This window comes from Microplitis demolitor, chromosome 7, assembly GCF_026212275.2.
Source record: "Microplitis demolitor isolate Queensland-Clemson2020A chromosome 7, iyMicDemo2.1a, whole genome shotgun sequence".
Classification (NCBI taxonomy): Eukaryota; Metazoa; Arthropoda; class Insecta; order Hymenoptera; family Braconidae; genus Microplitis; species Microplitis demolitor.
Genome location: NC_068551.1, coordinates 9,662,538 through 9,683,674, shown reverse-complemented (window position 1 = coordinate 9,683,674; position 21,137 = coordinate 9,662,538). Strand labels below are relative to the sequence as shown.

Here is a 21,137-nt window from a genome sequence, read left to right as displayed (position 1 = left end):
ATCCCTCGTAGAATATGTGTCAATATTATAAGATTTTTTATATTTGTCAATTAATATTTCGATAATATTATGATCTGAAATTTTTGGTTTATCCAAAACCTCAATTTGAAATGTAAAATTTGAGAAAACTAGATCTATTATTGTCTCAGATTTTATCGTTGATCTTGTTGGAGAATTTACTCTCTGATTAAATCCTAACAGTAACATTTCATTCACTAGTTTACAGCTATAATAATTATTACTATTCACATTAATATTAAAATCTCCTGCAATAATTAAATTATTTACATTCTGAAAATCATCCATTAATGTAATAAAATCGTCACAAAATTTTCTTATATTACTATTCGGCGAACGGTATATGTTACATATATTTATTTTTCTACCTAAATTTACTTCAATAATATGTATCCATGATCCGTGTATCATGTTGTCATTATTTAATATTGTTTTGAATTTTATATCCCTTCTCACATACGTTATGACACCTCCGGTTCTTGAAATTTTTCGTGTCAGTTCTGATTAATTTGTAGTTTTGTATTTTTATTTCGTACCCTGTTTAGAAAATCTTATAGAATACAATAGTTTCTTATAAATTCCCATAGACATTTTATAAGAATGAATAAGTTCTATGAGAAGTGCTATAGTTAAGTATAGGGCCTTATACCTTGGCTATAAGAATCTATCGGATTTTTTAAGCAGGGTAGTCAGCTATAGATTCTATTACATGAGTTTCAGTAAGACACATTATGTCAGGCTTTTTAGAAAATGCCCAATTTTCAAACTCATCTTTGTGATATAATAAACCACATATATTAAGTACTACTAAGCTCAAACTAGCTGAGTTTGAGTTCTTCTTGAAGCTCAACTTCGATAGCTACTTATTGTTGTTAACTATTTTTATTTGTTCTTTTTCTCTCATCTTGATATAGCAACCACAATTTGAATCCGTAGCCATATGATCTGAATTCCAGTTTAACTGTTTCGATTTATTGACCCATTCTATACAATTTATACATTTTTTAATTCCACTTTGACATTCTGATTCACGATGTTTTCCAGCACAAATTCTACAAACCACATCTCTATTACACTGCTTAGCAAAATGATTGAAACTCCAGCATTTGAAGCAGCGGATCACATTAATGTAATTAAAGATTTTATATGTCTTCCAACCAATCTTCACAAAATTTTTTTCCAATAAAAGTTTATGTATAATAGGGTCAACTTCCAAAATAGCTGATCCATAGTCTCCCTTCGTTTTATATCTTTTTATAATTTTTATACGTTCTGTAGATGTACTTGAAGTGGTTAGATCATTCTGTCTAACTAAATTCTTGATAAAAATATTTTCATTTTGTTGTATAAGTTGCTCTTCTAAGCCTACAATTTTTAGTTTAGGACGTTTTTTATTAACTGATGAAACATTATAAAATTGGCCTAATTTATTTTGAATTTCATTTAGAAGAATTGTTTTATCTTTTTCTTTCTCCACTTCGAGTATAATTTTACCACCTGCTTTATTTTTTACTTTATTTAATCCTACTCCCAGATTAGCAACATCTATACTTTGTTTTAACTGATTTAATGTCACACTACTTTCTTGTTCTTTATTTGGTTTAATAATCACAGTTTCAACAGGTTTTATGTTTGAGTTTATAATACTCCGATCAGTTTCATTATTATTATTTTTATGCTGACTTTGGCGATTGTGAGCCTTATCTTGCTTAATTAGTTTTGTTAATTCCCTAAATTCATTACACCATTCAAGTGATATTTTTTTGATGTGTTCACAAATCGTGGCTTCAACTGCAGTTTTCAAATTTGTGAACTCTTCTTTAATGCACTTTTTAAGATTTTTATTAATTTCCACAATATTATCGGATTTTAATCCTTCAATTTTATTCGAGATATTTTCTAGGGAATCAATAAAATGATCATTGGTGTTAGAATTTTTGACAAGTAGGTCTGCATTGCTATTATCGGTTTCAACTTGGACTGTTTCAAGTTCCTCTTTCTCATACTCTGCGCTCAATGTTCTCCTACGTTTAAATTCTTTCTTACCAGCTGTATTATAATTGAATAATTCAAAAAGACCATCGCATAAAATTAGTTTATTATCTGAGTTCAATATTTTGTGACTTTTGTGCAACTAGGATGAAAGTCTTTTAAGCATCTTTTACACGTTTCAACTATACGGGTTATGTTTTTATTACAACGAGCACAATTGTATTTTAAATTAGCCATGTTATTGTTTTTAAATGGTACCAAAATCACATATACTATAGTATGTACAAGTATAAACAGAACTGTAGAGATGTATATAAGCCTTAATTTATTTTAGCTAACCTCAATGTTTTAGAAATTTAATTTTCAATGAGGTGTAACGATTGATACATACGAATTGCGATTTAACTTCTGAAATAACATTATTCCTTTTTTTTTATTTTCTTTTATGAAAAGGTATACTAGCCGCACCCAAAATCTTCGTATTAAGATCCTCTCACTTTTTGCAGGTACCTATGTAAGTGCATGCACGATGAGTAAGAATAGACAAAGATCGATAGATAAGACAATATACCTGTCTCACTCTCTTTCCATCAAAAAGGGCAGAGCCCCTTTCTCAAACCTAACTACGTCATCTAGCTGTATACTCATCTTGCATCCACATTACCTGCGTACATCTACTTACAATATATTCACAAGAGAATGTGTATGCGTGTACAGGCGTAGTACCGAAAAATATGTATAGCTGCGACTCAGCGGGACACCTGCACGTGTACACCGGACCTCTAATTAACTCAACGGTCATAAAAATTTTACGACCATCCAATTTCCATATTTCGAAATCGCCGCGTATGTTCTAATGATATGACTAAACTCGGACCTCTGTACGTGATCATTCGTTTTGTATTAGAGCACTTACACATTCTTTGTTGTTTACAAAAACGATATCATCCAATTTCCATTTATGAACTTTTCTAAATTTTTAGAAAGCTATACCCGGAACTGCGTACTTAGTCATTTGTTTGTCGAAAATGATGAGCTGGACCCAACGATTGCATCAGAAAACACATGACTTTCCCATCAAAACTAGAGTATATAAAGTGCCGAAAACCTAACGAAAGCAGTCAATCGCTAATCTGAACTAACCTCTGTCGGATCTCGAGTCACTCGCTCCGAAGTTCTATAAGTTTCAAATCTCCGATTAGTTCTATCGGCCCAACTCCGACTAGTACCGCGAATCAGAGATAAAATCTTAATCGTTGTCCACGTGACGGTCCACCGCCTAGGCAATCGGGCTCCTTGGCCAAATACCTAGATTTTAATCTTGCAAAAATCGCAGTCGATTCGACTCACCAGGATCATCGGTCTCGTGACGGTCTATAGCCTAGGAAATCAGACTCCTAGATCGAAATCCTAAATAAAATTAAATACTCATACTCGTACTCGACAGATAGGGGAGTGCATCCGCTTGGCACCCCAGTAGCTCGAGTCCCAAAAGTGCATCAAATTCCGCTGATTAAAATCCCTAAGCCACAGGCAGGGTCCCAGCGAATCAAACAAAAACGATTCCGCGATCATAAATTCAAAGTGGTGAATTGTGAGAGAGTGTGATCAGCGAGATTGTAAACCACCTCAAGCTGAGTGGTAAGTTAATTATAATTGTTAATTTTAGTACACACATGTGAAACAACATTATAATTTTATAAGAATGTACACATTCTTTTCTTTTTTTAAAAAATCATCTTTCTCTGATTTATACCTCTTACTCTAACATTCCTAAGTCAACGGGTACAGAAAGAGACAGACGTAAAAGAACAGGGACTTCTCGAGGGCCCATATTCACCTACCTGCTTCCCTCTCGCTTTAAAATCCCTGACCTACCCTAAAGCCACGCAGGTCAACGATCGGGATTGTCTATCGTACTTCCGCTCGGTACGAAATAGACTTATTTAGTAATCAAAACTTGCCAAATATTAAACATTCTCACACTAGCCACGTGACGGTCCTATTAGGCTCCTTGGTTGAGTAATAGAATAAATATTGTGGGTAGTTTTACTAAATAATTAATTAATAATAACCCTTCGCCCGTCGCCTTCACTCTCTCCGATCGTGACAGAGGAAATATATATTTTTTAAAGGCTCAATTAATTCGACAATTAATTTCAGCAAAAAACAGAATTAAACTGACTTTATTACTAACATATCACAATTTAAAAAACACTTTAACTTGTATTAATTCTTCTAAATGGAGACCGCATCTAACATGCGACTGCCCAGTATGATAATAATAATAATAATAACGAAATATGAATTACTTTACGATAATTTAAAATTATTTTGACCTTTTTTTTTCTTACCAATTTTTAAATATAGTGAAGGTTACAATTAACCTTCTCAATAAGACAAGTTATAGATAAATTAAGAAAAATATTTTAATTACACCTGATAAAAGACATTCTTCAGAATATAATAGCTTTTTATTTTAGAAGTATAAACTTTTAAAAATTGCACTCATTTAGATGTTTTTATCTATATTAGATTTTTGTTCTAAAATACAGATTTAAAAAAAAACACAAAAAAATTATCCAAACTATAGTCAAATCACCATAAATTTACTGCGGAATAGTTCCAAACTCACTCTGTTGTCACTATCAGATCACCATAGAATTACAACAAAATCATGGTGAAACTAACATAAATTCATTGTGAACCCAGTAAACACATGACCTTCATTCGACGTCATACGTCAGACGTAAGTCATAGAAATGTCACGGCATCTTATGCAAATTGGACGTCAATCTGACGTTCTTTATGACTTTAGTATGATGTAAAAACTTGTGACATCATATTAATGTAAAGCATGAGTCATACTGTGATGCTGAATGACCGTCATTTTGAGTTTTCGCCACAAGACGGTCCGCTGACGGTCTTGTGACCGACGGACCTAAATGACGAGCCTGTTCTAATGCACAATGACCGTAAAAAATTTTTTTTGTCACAAATTTGGTCAGTCACGTCTAGCTAAATAATTTGTGACCGTCATTAAATTTTTGGTCACAAATTTGGGCTTGGTCATGAATTTTGTTAGTCACAACCAGCTAGATGATCAGACTCTATCTTTTTTCGCAAATGGTTAAAAAATTTATTTTTCCCTTCATATTCTTATCTCGTGGTATTTTTAAGAAAATGGCGGTTTCAAAATTTGAATTTGTATTAAAGTTAGAAAGTCGTTTGTAAGATGTCGCCACAGTTGTGACGGTCCGTTATTTTATGAACCGTTCGCTGATAGTCTTGTGACCATGACGTGACGATCAAAAAATGACCTGACCGTCAGCTGTACATCACTATTCTTACTATTTCAGAAGGTAAGCAAATTTATACACAAAATTGTCAACAATTTGACGATAAAAAAAAAACTTAATAATTTTTCAAATAAAACTAACAACAAATTGACATAAAATTTCCCTGAAAATAAACGACAACTTTTTTCTAGTCAACTTTTTAAGTGAATTTGCATTATAATTCGGGCAATACATTTACGTCAAATTCAACAGCAAGTTGCATACAAATTGTCGTAAAAAATGGGAAAGTCCGAGGTTAATGGAAATTTGACGAAAAATTCAACGAAACTTTTGTAAGTTAACTTATGCTAAAAATTTGAAAAATTGTTAAGTTTTTTTTTTATCGTCAAATTGTAGAAAATTTTATGTATAAATTTTTTTACCTTCTGAAATGTTAAGATTGAACATTACCGACTTTTTTTTGTCGTAAAAGTTTACCCTGATATCCACCCTAACCATAAGTTAACTACAAGCTACTGCCGTATTTTAAAGGTAACTTAAAGGTAAGTGTTATGCATATGTGTTATGTCCTTAGGTGCCTCCACCTGTTAATTGATTAGTGAACTTGAGATACATAAATAGACGCGCATTTAAACTCCATTTGAAATTTATATATTAATACTTATTGCGTTTTATCAACATTTGGTCAATAATTTAGATAAATCGTCGTGGCACATACTTAATGAATTATATACTTAGATTATAAAAATTGAACGAATAGATAAGCAAATCTTTATTTTATATTCAGAGAAATATAAATACAGTTTGAGTGGTCTTGGAACGTTTCCTGTCACCCGATACTTAAAACCTAAACAAAACACACGCATAAAAATCATGAATAGGCCCTTGTTCTGTAGTTAACAGTAAATATGGTTATAAACAAATGCATACTCTATAAACAAATAAGAAAAGGAAATATATAATAAATAAATGTGATTTATAAATGAAATCCATATCACAGGAACTTAACTATTATTGTTAATATATAGTTCTATATTAAACAAAGAGTGATTCGTATAATAAATGATAACGTCAATTGTAACGGATAACTAAATATAGAATAATTATAGAAGAACACGCCTCTAATAGTCTACAATATCTAACTGGAAGATTGTGTCCAAGTACAGGAAAATAAAATATAAATAATATAAGTAATATGAAGACGTAGAATGGATAAAGTAAAGAACGTAAATGTATAAGCTTATATCTCAAATTTGTATTAGTAGAAAGTATAAATGTATAAAGCTATTTGATAAGGAACTAATATATATATATATATATATATGATTATTGTATGAGCATGAGTGTGAACATTGGAGTAGTGGGAAGAATACTGTTATTACTGATCTAATTTTATCGATACTTTATAATAAAACTCAATCTTCAGATAAAAGTTATTTTATCAATTATATCTATCCTTAATCATAACTTCATTATTTCTTTAAATAATAATCATAATTATCAGCATCGTAGTCAACAATAAATTTATTCACTATTTTAAATTCAAAATTGGTCCCGCGTGACAACGAACTGTCCACTGTCCAGGAGGTAGCGTCAGCTCCGACTCTAGTGACCTCCCAGGGCATAACACATATGTTATGTCCTGGGAGGTTACTAGGATCGGAGCTGACGCCACCTCCTGGACAGTGGGCAGTTCGTTGTCACGCGGGACCAAATTTTGAATTTGAAAACAGTGGATAAATTTATTGTTTACTAAGATGATGATGATTATGATTGTTATTTAATGAAATAATTAAACTATGATTAAGGATAGATGTAATTGATAAAATAACTTTTATCTGAAGACTGAATTTTATTATAAAGTATGGATAAAACTTGATCAGTAATAACAGTTGTATTCGTAAAGAGTTCTCGGAGAGAAGTGAAGTTACATCAGACGGCAGAGAGATCTCGGACCTTCACTCTCCAACTTCTCCCCACTACTCTCATGTTCACACTCATGCTTATATGTATATATTCTTATATATCTATGTTCTTTACTAAATATTATACTTATACATTTATACTTTCTACTAATTCAAATTTGGGATATAAGCTTACACATATACGTTCTTCACTTTATCCATTCTACAACTTCTTATTACTTATTCTATTTATATGTACTTAGATACAATCTTCCAGTTAAATATTCTAGGCTATCAGAGGTGTATTCCTCCATAATTATTCTATATTTAATTATTTAGTACGATTGACATTACTATTTATTGTGAAACATTATTATAATTAATATAATGCTATATTTCTATATTTTCTTTAATTTATTTATTATACGCGTCACTCTTTATTTAATATTAACAGTAATAGTTAAATTCTGGTGAGACATGGTTTTCATTAGTAAGTAACATTTATTAATTATATATTTTCTTTTCTTACTTGTTGATAGAATATGTATTTGTTTATAACCATATTGACGGTTAACTTTAGAACAAGAACCTATTCATGATTTTTATGCGTATGTTTTGTTTAGGTTTTAAGTATCGGATGACAGGAAACGTTCCAAGACCACTCAACCTGTATTTATATTTCTCTGAATACAAAATAAAGGTTTATCTATCTATTTATTTAAACTTTCTTATAATAAAAATATATAATTTAATGAGTATGTGCCACGACGATTTATCATTTAAATTATTGACTCAATATTGTTAAGACGCAATAAGTGTTGTAAGAAATTAATATATAATTTCAAATGGAATTTAAATGCGCGCTTCTTATACATCTCAAGTTTACTAATTAATTAACAGGTGGAGGCACCTGAGGCTGTTGAGGACATAACACATAACATGTTAGAGAGATTATGGTACCAACTGTAAAAAATTTATGACAGTTGGTATAACCTCGAACTATTCTAGTTCTAGTCAATGTAATTTATGTAAATTTTGTAATTATAATTATTTAATTTTATTGCACATTGATTTTGTCTTAATTATTACTAATATCAATTATAATAATAATTAATGAAAACAGTTTTTTCATGACTTGTAAAAAAAAAAAATAATAAAAAGTCATTTTTTTGACTTGGGATGCGAGTGCCAAACTACCTTAAACTTCCATAAGAATAGCGATTCAAAAGTATTCAACGTATTTAAAAGCATTAAAAAGTATTTAAAATTTTTTTTTTCGAATGGTTTTAAATCGTTTCTTTTAATAAGAGAAACGCCTATATAGATACAAATGACCAAATTCATGACGATTTTTTATTTGACCGTAAATTTTGCATCAAATCTCAAAAAATGCTTTATTAAAAAATTCTGTCAAAAACGTCTCTATAGATGCAAGTGACGAAATTTGTGACCGTTTGAAACGTGACGGTCATTCCAGCATCACAGAATTTTTTTGAAATTATGTGACGGTCGCAAGACGGTACTATGACCGTTCCCTGACCAATAATAAAAATGACGGTCATTCCGCATCTCTAAGTAAGAATGAACATTACCGACGTTTTTTTCGTTAAAGTTTACCTTTAAAATGAAGAAAAGTTAACCGCAAGTTATTGTTTTCAACTTTTGCTGTCAAATTGACGGCAACTTCGGGCCGTATATTTCAGGTTATTTCAACATTTAATTACTGTCAATTTCAAGCTAAAGTGGCTATTAGGGAACACTTGTAGTTAAATTGAATTCAAGTTTACAAACGATTTCCTGTCAATTTAAAGGTAATTGCCTGCTCTCTATCACTTTCCTCTAAGTTACCTTTAGAATACGATAGTAGCTTGTATAGTTAACTTACAGTTAGGGTGGCTATCAGGGTATTTGCATTTTTTTTCTAAGAGAAAGTCAATTTTTTATTTTATCAGCAATCAAAATATCTTCCCTGATTGCCACCCTGATACGTAGAGTTTCTGATCAGAAAGTTGGTGTACATTAGTTGCGCCCAACTTGACGACAACTTTCAGCTTATATACCTGTTAACTACAAGTTGGCTACAAGATGCTCAGAAATTTGATGACAGATCGCGGCAGTAGACTGTCGCCAAGTTTCCGAGCATCTTGTAGCCAACTTGTAGTTAACAGGTATACAAGCTGAAAGTTTTCATCAAGTTGGTCGCAACTCATGTACACCCACTTTCTGATCGCTACCCTGATAGCCAGACCTTGCTCCACAAGTTCTGTCGTGAAACATTTTCGGCTAACTTAACGAGAAAGTTTCAGGCACGAAGGCTAGATAGAAGGAGGACGCTCGCTATTGGGTTTCCAACGTTGTGGCGTACAGAAAATACCGTAAAGATTTTAGTTCGCTATTGGCCACTAGACTGCAGCTAGATAGCGGAGGTCCCCTTTTGGTTACTATTGCGCATGACACGCATTAAGTAGTGTTTATCTTTATAAAGTCAAGAATAATTTAGGAGGATTATTTTATGTAATTTTCAGCTATTTTAGGATTAAATTTTAATAAAAATGGTGAACTGTTGTACTGTTTTAAATTGTTTGAGTGGGAAAAAAAAGAGCGAAAGAAAAATAATGACTCCAATCTTCGACAGACTTCTCTATTTCAAATTCCACAAGTAACCTACAAATAATATATTTTGTATTATTTAATTAATTGACTTATTAGAACTATAGTAGCGCTATTTAATTGAAATAATTATATATGTTTGTTATGGACAATGTCGCTATATTATCTTTAATATAAAATTTCATACAGGATGTCGATAAATTGCGCAAATAGAGCTTAGCATTTGCGAGTTACGTTTTTCGGACGATGACATAATTAAAAAAGATATGCTACCAATATTTAATCAAGATACTTATATTTCAAATCGAAAGAAATATACTTTAAAGCCGAATGCCATTCCGAGAGTTGATAGAATTCCAAATGTCGTGGAAGCTGCTTATTTGCAAATAGATTCTGATAATGTACTTCCGGCCGCTAGATCTCCCGAAGTTGAAACTTCTAATAGTACTCCGGATCTTAATGAAATAAGTTGTTTCTTGAGTTATCAAAATAAATTTTTTTTCTTAGACTGAAGCGAATTATACATTTCTTTTATATTTTATTTAATAGCAGTCTGAAAATACTCAACATGAAAATTTAAGTCTAAGAGAAACAAATTTTAACAGTGATAGATTATTGGAAGCTTTGAAAACTAATATGTTGCCCCAAAAATGGAGCTGGGCTAGTGATGTAACGGATAATCAAAAAATATTTTTGTTTTATGCTGATCCCAAATCTTTATCATTAAAATTTCACGTTAAGATAGATGAAGCATTAAATATTATGGTAAAATATTTTAATATTTTTAATTTTCTTTTGTTTGTAGTAGATTAAAGTTTACTTTGAAACATTTTATTTCTTATGCAGGTGACTAACTTAAAAACCAATAAGTCGACGGCAGTAACATTTACTCTTTTAAATAAAGAAGATTTTTGGGATTTATTAAAAGAACTAGAAACTATTAATTTTTGTGATGGCACAGGATTCGATAGCAACAGGTACTATTTAAATATATAATTGTTGTTATTCAATAATAGTAATGAATATAGTGATAAAACAACTCTTCAACAGGTGTTCAGTAAGTTGTAAAAATTTGTTGACAAATGAAAATCAACGATATTATCATGGTATCACCCGATGTCAACCTTGCCGAACTCTTCGGCGTCAACTCCAAAACCGTGATAATAAAAGTACCCAAAATTTAAAACTGCAATGTAATAAGCTCAAACGTCAATTAATTTCCCAGAAGAGGAAGACTACGCTTACAGCGAAGGATAGTAAGCTCTCATACGTAATTTATGAAGCAGCTAAATAGTTTTGTTTTATGTGTATTTTCTTAATTTTGCAGAATAATGAACTATCGAAATTGATTGATGATCAAAAAATGAAATGTGCTGCTGTTGAGGCTGAGACTCTAGAAAAGGCCATCGCTGATCTACCTGAAATCCAACAAAAAGCTGTTCGAGCATGTTTCGATGCAGCTAAAGTAAAAAATTCCAAACAGAGGAGATACGATATTGAGTGGGTATATGAATGTCTGTTAATGCGCATAAAAAGTTTCGCGGTATATGATCGTCTCAGAGAAAGGGAAATTTTACCCCTCCCTTGTAAAGACACGCTAAATTCCTACATAAAAAAATTGGATAGCGCATTCGGTTTTCCTAATGCTATTTTTAATACACTCGGTTATAAAGCTTCACGTATGGGAGCACATTCCAAAAGGGGTATTATGATCAGAATTGTTATGAAGCTTCAGCTGCAACATTAACAACTTAATAGTATCTGTAGTTATTAACAATAAAATAAATACTAAATTCTTGATTCGCTTGATGAACTTGCTTCTTTTATGCGTTATGATAATATTCATTAATTGCAACAGACAAAATATAAAATTTTGATATTTTTTTCTTTAGGTACACTTCTTATTGACGAAGTAGCGTTGAGTGAAGGAATCAAGTTAAACACAAGAACAATGAAGATAGATGGATTCGTTGATTTGGGAGATTATACGCCAGGAAAATTTTCAAATACAAGAGCAGATCATGCTCTCGTATTTATGTATCAGCCATTTCAAGGTGATTGGGTACAAGTGGTTGGAAGTTTTCTCAGCAAAAGTTCTGTTACTAGTGAAATATTGTCTAAACTGATAATAGAATGTATAGTATTAATTGAAAAAGCTGGGTTTCATGTGGATTGTGTTACGACCGACGCAGCCCAATGGAATCGGGGTGCATGGAAGTTATTTGGTATAGAAGATAGAAAATTTATCTGTAAGCATCCTTATGATACTGAGAGACGACTATGGTTTGCTTCTGATTTTTGCCACTTGCTGAAAAACTTCAGAAATGGAATAATTAAACTCCCTTCTTTCTGGGTAATATTTTTATTTGTTATTAACATTTATTTATGTATGTGTGAAAGCTGCGTAGTACTGATAAACAGTTTATTTTTTAGACTCCGGATGGTATTATCAAAATGCTTCATTGGGAAGCACTTTTGAAGCTTGAGGCATATCCCTCGCGGACCTGGAATCACTGTAAAATCACAGTGAAATCACAGTGAGATTATAGTAAAAACATTGTGAGACCATGATGAAATTACAGTGAAATCACCGTGATTTTGTGCCATTCGGTCACTGTAGTTTTATGGTTATCTCACAGTGATTCAATAGTGGTTTCACAGTGATCTTATTATGTTATCACAGTCGATTCATAGTTACCTCACAGTGGTATTGCAGTGATTTTAGTGTGGTACCACAGCCAATTCACAGTGAATTTCCAATGAACTTACAGTAAATTCACTGTGAATTTACTGTAAGTTTACTGGAAATTCACTGTGGAAAAAAAATACAAAAAAATTATTAAAACCTACCATCATTTTTTTTCAAATAAAAAAAAAACAAAAATTTTCAATGACTACCATTTTTTATTTTTTTTGTCATTCTATAATATCAAACTTTGAAGCTTTTTGCAATTTTTTCCATTAAACTTATTTCTCAAAATACATCTTGAAAATTTTTAAGTGTTCAGAGAACTTTGAAATAAAAAAAAAGAATACAAACAAAATTTAAAAATGGCCATCATGACACAAATATTCAGTTTATTTAAAAAAAGTACATAAAAAAGTTGAAGAATGTTTGAACAACATTTTTTTTGCTATTCTAAAATCACCATAAAACTATAGGCAAATCACCATTAATTTGCTGTAGAATCATGGGGAAATCACCATTAATTTACTGCGAAATCATGGTGAAATCGTCATTAATTCACTGCGAAAATCATGGTGAAAACACTATTGATTTACTGTGAAATCACCATTACTTTACTGTGAAATCATTGTGAAATCAGCATTAATTTACTGTGAAATCATGATGAAATCACTACTAAATCACAATGACAAAATGGCACAAAATCACTGTGAATTCACTATAAAATCACCGTAAATACACCGTCAAATTACGGTGAAAGTGAATTCACTGTGATTTCACAGTGATTCTAAGTCCGCGAGGGATGGTAAAATGAACTTGAAAATAGGTTTCAAATTATCACCTCATCATTTAAAGCCTGAAGGCTTTCAAAAAATGAATGTCTTGCTCGCTACGCAGGTGTTTTTCATGTTGTTATATACTTCAAATTATTTATTCATAAAATAATGAATGTTTGTAGCTTTTCTCTCAAAATTACAATGTTGAATGTATTTGTTTTCAGTTATTTTCACGTCAATTAAGAGTAGCTATGTCAATGTATAAAGATGAATGTTATGAGCTGCACGACTGTGAACCTACAATATCTTTTATGGAAAAAGTAGATAATGTAATCACAGCTATGAACTCTCAAACCCCAGAAAACGCTTTACGTCCAGACACTAACTATTCAATGAGAAAGGTATTTCAATGAGTATTAAAATAACATATTGATTACATAATTTCAGTCTTTTGACATCAATATTCTAAGGCTTCAGCCAATAAAACGATACCGCAGTTAATTAAGTGTGAGTAAATTTAAAAAATTAATTTGTAAAAATCTATAACCTGGATCCTATTACATCATTATGTCTAATACTTAATTTATTATCTATGTGCGATGACGCAATAAAACCTTATTTAAGCCAGAATCTGTTATTCTAATTTGCATTATTTGATATTTAAATATTTTCTATATCATTAACATAAAAAACTTGTAACTTTCTTATTTTTCCGTAATAACGCTAAAATATTGCTTTTATTTGTAAACTATCATGTCATAATCTATTTAATTGCTAGGCTATTGTTGACTTTGATCAATATCTCCGCGATTGGGAGAAAAAAGCTAAAGAGGAGATAACAAAACAAAAAGCAGAAAAAAAAAGAAGAAGGCAAATAAAGCTGATGATTTCGATAATTTTGAGGAGGATTTTGAGTTTTTAATCACAACCAGTACTTTAACTGGCTTTAAAGTAACTCTCGGAACTACTTTGGAATTACTTGAATTTTTACATGATAAGTGTAATTATGATTACCTCATGACATCGCGATTGAATCAAGATGCTTTGGAAGTAAGATATACAAGTTCATTTATGAATTAATTATTATTAATATTCATATCGAAAATTGTAGTGTTTTATTTTTAACCGTTTTAAATTTTAGAAATTCTTCGGAATTATGCGGTCAGCTTGTGGATGTAACGACCACCCGGATCCAATACTTTTTGGCCAAGTTTTCCGTCTTCTCTGCAGCTATTCTCTAGCAACACCACCGAGGGGTTCCAACGTCACCGGTGGGGAATTACTAAAATCATTAATGCACACTAAAGAATCATTAACTGCATCTAGTCAAAATAAAAAAATTTGGCTCGATAAAATTGATTCTATTGTTAAAACAGGAATAGCAAATGAGAACCCAAGATTTTTTAATAATAATGATGGTGAACGTTTACCTTTTGAGCATTGGGTCGATGAAACTAGTGATGAAAGTGATGACAATGAAACTACTGATGTCTGTGATTTTAATAAAAGAAATGTGAACTCTACTCATAGAGAAAATAACTGTGATGATAATAATAATAATTTAAGTGATGTTGAAAAATCTAACTATTGTGATGCTGATACTAATAATGATAGTAATAGTGCTTGTTATGTTTCTACTAATAATAATAATAATGATAATGGTGATAATAGTTCGGCTAATGCTAATGATAATTATAACGATAAGTCGCCGGAGACACCCTTAGTTAATAATACCTCTGACAATGGAGATAGGTCTAATATTTCAAATGATGATTACGTTCATTTGGATCATGGTTATGACATAACGCATACTAGTGATCATGTCGTTTCATACATTGCAGGATTCATGGCCAGAAAAGTTTCTCGTTTTACGAAGTGTTTAGACTGTAAAGAAATGTTAACTGCTTCATTTCCAACGGAACGTGACAAATTAATTGAAAAAATGAGCGATGGAAATTTAATTTATCCAAGTGAGGCTTTATTTTTACTCATAAGACAATTAGAAATTCAAGTATTAATAGTTGTTGCAACAAAAAATTTTACATCGGATGCAATGTTTTAAATTCTTGAAAAAGTTTCACAACTTGATGATTTACCAATTCTTGGATGTGAAAAACACCGCAAAGAATTTATGATTAATATTATAAATAATTTTATTGTGATGAGAGGCCATTTTTTGACCGATTCTTTCAATCGCAATGTAAACAATCGTCAAATAATGACTGAACGTATGCGCAAATTTGCGAAAAAATAATATTTGTCCCTAACTCTGTACTTATCTTTAATTAAACTTAATTGTTGCTTGTTTCGATGTCCCTATTAATAATTTTTACATAAATAATAATGAATATTTGTTTATATTTATAACAATAAATATTTTTCTATTTAAAATTATTTGCATATTTTTTTTAGCACAAAAACCTCTAAAAACTCAAGAAAGTGACCATTCTGGAAAATTACAAATAAAACAATTAATTTATCACTTCTAATAGTTGCTATTCTATTTAAGAAATCATTTTTAATTTTTTGCGTCAACGATGTTTATTTTAATTGTGATGATTTAAATTTGGTTTTTAAATATCGATCATTACAGATTTTATTTGAATTTTAAATCTATGGGGACCTTTGCAACAGTAGCGCGCTCTGATGTCTGTATCCAATTTTCAAGCCGTGACAATACTACAGCGAGCGTCCTCCTTCTATCTAGCCTTCGTGGTTTCAGGTAAGCTTGGCTAGACAATACTTTCCTTTCAATTGGCTTCAGAATACGGCAGTGGCTTGAATGTAACTTGCCAGAAAAACTTGCCATCAATTTGAAGTGAAACTTTTAATCAACTTAACGTCATTGTCTGACGTTAATACTTGTAGTCAAATTAAATAGAAAATTGCAGGCAATTTACTGTCAACTTAAAGGTAACTGCTTGCTCTCCAACACTTTCCTTTAAGTTACCTAGATTACGGCAGTAACTTGTAGTTAACTTATGGTTAGGGTGGCCATCAGGGTGGGTATCTAAACCTGAATACATAGGTGCAGTTAACATTGACCAGCCTCCACTCTCTCAGGGGTTTTTTTGTGCGGAGGGTACATTCAAATGATGGTAGCAAATTTGCATCAATTTGCACGCGCAAGTATTATCCAGCCGAGGCTTACCAGAAACTTGTCGTTAAGTTAGCCGTAGATGCTTCACTGCAGAACTTTCTAAGCAATTATATTTAGAATGTGGCTATCAGTGTTTATATAAGTAAATTCCCATAATAAATTTGAGATGAAACGTATGTGGCATCAATTTATTCATAACGTGATTGGTCGAAAGCAAAAAAATATATACAAACGACACGAAAATATACATTAAAATAAATATATGAAAAACGACACGCGTGCGAAACATGTACGCTAGTAGATAAAATAAAACATGTAAATTGTTCCAACGAGTAATATAAATTAAAAATAATAAAACCCTTAACTTCACTTATTGTATGGCTACAACAATAATTGAAGGTAAACTTGTAGATAACAATTAAATTTATTGAATCACCAAAATAATTCCCGGGTCTTTTATATACCTATGTATATCATAATTACTGTGCAAAATTATAGTTCCCAGCAGTTTCCAATCCAAGTAACAAAATGGCTACGGCCACAGCAGCAGTCGCCGCTAAACAAGGTGGAAAAAAAGTCTTAAGATATATTCTCGGGACATGTATGCCATCAATAAAAGAAAATGCTGTTAAAATAAGAATCAAAAGATTAGGACTAGACAAAAATCTTCTTATGGTATGATACTTTATTCAATAAATTCATAAACTAAAATAAGTTTAGTTTGTAGGTTATATTTTTCTACATTTGTTATTAAATGCTTGACTTAATTTATTGCAGTATTTTAACGAATATGAATTTGTACACGCCTATGATCCGTACAACCTTTGCAAAACTGGCGATACCGTTTTAATACAAAATTTACCACAGAAAATGACACGTCTAATTACCCACAAAGTAATTGAAGTAATTTACCCTCTAGGAGATATGACGGACCCGATAACAGGTAGAAAGATTGTTGCTGGAAAATACAGGTAAGTTAATACATATATTAGGGTGGTCCGTTTAGAACGACTATTTTTTTTTTACTCCCACTTCAAAATATTGTTGTAGACATTGAAAAAAAAAATTCCTGCAAGTTTTCGCCCTTAATTTTAATTTACATTCGATTTTGAAGTTTTCCCATTTATAATACGTAGGAAAGTTTGGATTTTTTTTAAATTCTTTATAGCTCAGCCGCATTTCAAGTCATCGAGTCACCATTCCGGCATTTTCTAGGTAGTTTAATACTCTTCAAAAATCTCCTTAGTAATTTTACTAAGATTCTAATTGTTTTTGTACATTAGTTCTGAAAATCATTTTTTTTAAATAATTTGGACTTTTAGTTGATATTGATTAAATAACGAAATTTATAGTAAAAATGCAGATAACGTCTTGAGAAATTAGATTCTCTACAAAAAAGGTCCTCATATTTAAGTGGCTCAAGTTCTTCGTTCACGTGATATAGGAATTTTATTAATTTGTAAATTGTAACAGGGTAATTTTCAACCTTGTCAAATTTGGCCCCTTTGTTAATTGATTTTAATAAGGGCGCCACTGGAAGATAAGACTCGGCCTTCCAGAACCGGAGATGTTAAGTTTAGAAAATTTCAGGGTCGTTGAATTTTATAAGAGTGAGATAGGATGAGGAATTAAATTTATTACACAATAATTTTATTACTATAATTGACAATTTATTTATCACAACCAATTTTACCCCACCGGGTTTCACTTTACTTATAATTATTTTATTACATCGGAGTCCACCGGACGTTATTACAATAATTACTTAGTCCCCTGGACTTTATAAATTAAAATATTTGATTGGCCCCTGGCCTGATCCCCTGGATCTAATTAAATTTTAGTCCCCTGGACTTACTATAATAACTTGGCCACCGGCCTGATCCCCTGGATCTTAATAAAACTGAGTCCCCTGGACTTATTATAATAAACTTGGCCACCGGCCTGATCCCCTGGATCTTAAATAAAATTTAGTCCCCTGGACTTTATATTAAACAAAATAGGCAACTTGCCAGATCCCCTGGATCTAATTAATTCGAAATTATTAATAAAAAAATTCCCCTGGAATTATTTCCTATCACACACACACACACGTTGATTAATCTACTTTCCGTCTACTGAACTTAATTCACACACACACACACACACACACACACAGAATTTAATTTTCTTATAATTTCTCACAAACATTTAAAATTTTCTTAATTTAGTTAAATTCAATTTCCTCTTTTATATAATCATTTATTTTAATTCACCAAATCTTACCAGTAAAATTTTCCATCAAGTATTAGATTTCTTTCTCGAATAACTGACGCTATCTCTCTCGATTCCGTGTCTTTTGCTCTTCGCGTTAAACTTTAGATTTTCTTTTAACAATTTTCGGACATCAACTTATTATTCTCAATTTTAATTAATTAAAATCTCAATCTTTTATCGCGATTTTCACAGCACTTGATTTTCAGTCTTGTAAGTTTTATCTTATTAATTTACCGATTAATTTATTACATAACAAAGACTAAATAACTATTATAATTTCTGGCCTCCTGCCGAGAAATTCTTCTCCTTAATTTACAATTAATGATTAATAAATTCTGGCTTCCCCCGCCGAGAATTTACTCTATTGAAGACGCAAAGTTGTTAATACTTCTGATGACTTTATTCTCGATGTTAGTTAATTTAATAATTCTGGCTTACCTGCCGAGAATTAATTTACGCACAGCACTTCGATATTAACATCAAACTTTGCACTTATTCACCGGATGATACTGTTGGCGTCTCTCTAGCTTCCCTTGGTCTTTCCTTAGTTTCCGGTTTTCTGGATAAGACTCACGGCAGATGGACGTCCGTTAGGCTTGTCGGCTCGACCGACTCTCTCCCTGATTTTGCTGCTGTCCTGTTGTTATATATTTTCAGCTCGGCCATTTTCGGAAACTTCCGGAAAATGGTCTCCCCACTTAATTAATTTTGGGACAGAAGTCCGAGCCTCTTCAATTAGCGCACCCGGCGACAAGTCGAAAAACTCTAACGGTTACTTATTTGGGGTTTCGGCTCGGGTAACTGACCAGCCGTGGGAAACCACGATTTTCCTTGATGATAAATTAAATTTTACCCCGTTACAAAATAAAATATTTGCCCAAAATTTTTCCGAAGCTTATCGAATTTAATCTTTCGTATTTTCATTAATGGGTGAAGTTAATAAAAAGAAGATTATTTACTTCTATAAAATTGAAATTAAAAGACATTTGGTCGAATTTTTTCGAAAAATATTTTATTTAGAAAATTAATAAAATCCCTATATCACGTGAAAGAAGAACTTGAGCCACTTAAGGAGGTTCAACCGAATCTAATGTAAAAAGAATTTTACAACTTTAAGATTCAAAACTTAGTATACATGTAAAGAAGTACTTTATCTATGTGTTCTCAAAATTTGAATATGATCCACCGTCTAGTTTTTTAGATAAAAAGATTTAAAAATGACGTTTTTAAAGTTCTTGTACACAGGCTCTTATGGCGGACAAGCTCCCGACATGACTTATTCGATTTTTTTCATTATTAACCTCTCAAGTTTGAGAAATAAAAAACCACATGCCATAAGCTTGAATATTTTTAGAATATGATAAGATTTTAACAATATAGTGTTACCGCTGTAATTATTTAAATAATTGAAGTAAAACTTTATTATTTAATTTCGTTCATCGAAAGAGATTCATATTATTGAGGGTTTGGCAACATCGCGGAAGCAACTGAGAGACAAAACAAAGATAGAAATACATTAATAAGAGAGACGAGATTAGCAATAAATTTTTCCCGCTTTAATTTGAATGTTCATGTGTAAGAAATTAGAACACGCTGTTGCCAAATCTTTTTATTAAATCATATGAGTCAAAAATAACCAAGTAATTTCATTTCTTTCTTTAATGAAAGAAGTAATAAATATTAATTTATGAATTTGTTATGTTATTATAAATTAAAATAATGAATTTTTATAATTATTAGGAGAATTTAGCAAACAAAAAGATTCAAACACTATTTTGACACTAGTTTCGGTCGAACCTCCTTAACTAAGAGAACCTTTTTTGTAGAGAATTTAATTTCCTAAAAAATCATTATCTGCATTTTTACTGTAAATTTTTTTATTTAGTCGATATCAACTGAAAACTCAAATTATTTAAAAAAAAATGTCTAAGTAAAATTACTGAAGAGACTTTTGAAAAGTATTAAATGACCTACAAAATGACACAAATGGCGACCCGATAACTTGAAATGCGGCTGAACTCTAGAGAATTAAAAAAAAATTTCAAACCTCCTTTGTATTTTGAATGGGAAAACTTCAAAATTAAATGTAAAGTACTTGAAATCAAAATTAAGGGCTGAAACTTGCAGGGAATTTTGTTTCAATGTTTACAACAACATTTTGAAGTGGTAGGTAAAAAAAGAAACAGTCGTTCCAAACGGATCACCCTAACATCATACAGATCTAAGAAAAAAATAATTTTTATTTATTATGAAATTATTACATTTTTTTTTTTTTTTTACAGAGATCAAGTGCAGCAAGAAATCGAATTGTACGGTAAATTAGACAGTAATTTCAAGTATGAAGAAGCTCCACCTCGAGGTAGCATGGAAGCTATTCGTGACTTTTCGCACAAAGAAAGTTATATCAAGTATTATGATGATCCAAATGATCCTCAACATTATGCAGTTTAAATTTATAATAAATATTATTAACCAATAAATAAAAAATAGTAACAGTAT

General features: G+C 31.2%; 2 protein-coding genes across 6 annotated transcripts; both read left to right on the top strand.

Annotated features, from left to right (window-relative positions):
* Positions 1-9,636: 9,636 nt before the first annotated feature.
* LOC128667270 (glycosyltransferase-like protein gnt13) lies at positions 9,637-15,676 on the top strand. 5 transcript variants are annotated; one of them, XM_053740978.1, is made up of 11 exons: positions 9,637-9,872; positions 10,013-10,588; positions 10,670-10,800; positions 10,874-11,079; positions 11,151-11,323; positions 11,716-12,176; positions 12,257-12,360; positions 13,336-13,406; positions 13,510-13,792; positions 14,064-14,335; positions 14,427-15,676. In XM_053740978.1, exons 10-11 carry the CDS (start codon positions 14,303-14,305, stop codon positions 15,345-15,347), a joined length of 954 nt encoding a protein of 317 aa, XP_053596953.1. In that variant the 5' UTR covers positions 9,637-9,872; positions 10,013-10,588; positions 10,670-10,800; positions 10,874-11,079; positions 11,151-11,323; positions 11,716-12,176; positions 12,257-12,360; positions 13,336-13,406; positions 13,510-13,792; positions 14,064-14,302; the 3' UTR covers positions 15,348-15,676. The 5 variants fall into 5 exon arrangements, 4 of the variants coding, with proteins under 4 accessions (XP_053596953.1, XP_053596952.1, XP_053596955.1 ...); XM_053740977.1 differs by having other exon boundaries at positions 12,257-12,382; XM_053740980.1 differs by having other exon boundaries at positions 11,151-11,327; positions 12,257-13,406.
* A 761-nt stretch (positions 15,677-16,437) lies between these two features.
* On the top strand, positions 16,438-21,136 carry LOC103572905 (28S ribosomal protein S17, mitochondrial). The gene is made up of 4 exons (XM_008551717.3): positions 16,438-16,784; positions 16,884-17,060; positions 17,163-17,356; positions 20,921-21,136. The coding sequence occupies exons 2-4, from the start codon at positions 16,914-16,916 to the stop codon at positions 21,087-21,089; spliced, it is 510 nt and encodes a 169-aa protein (XP_008549939.1). The 5' UTR covers positions 16,438-16,784; positions 16,884-16,913; the 3' UTR covers positions 21,090-21,136.
* Position 21,137: the final 1 nt, after the last annotated feature.

What these genes read in the sequence shown, in the direction of transcription:
- LOC128667270 (XM_053740979.1), top strand. Translation starts at nt 14,303, where the DNA reads ATGACATCGCGATTGAATCAAGATGCTTTGGAA. An exon ending in TGAATCAAGATGCTTTGGAA is followed by an intron (nt 14,336 to 14,426) that starts GTAAGATATACA and finishes TTTAAATTTTAG; the next exon opens with AAATTCTTCGGAATTATGCG.
- LOC103572905 (XM_008551717.3), top strand. Translation starts at nt 16,914, where the DNA reads ATGGCTACGGCCACAGCAGCAGTCGCCGCTAAACAAGGTGGAAAAAAA. An exon ending in TAGACAAAAATCTTCTTATG is followed by an intron (nt 17,061 to 17,162) that starts GTATGATACTTT and finishes AATTTATTGCAG; the next exon opens with TATTTTAACGAATATGAATT. An exon ending in ATTGTTGCTGGAAAATACAG is followed by an intron (nt 17,357 to 20,920) that starts GTAAGTTAATAC and finishes TTTTTTTTACAG; the next exon opens with AGATCAAGTGCAGCAAGAAA.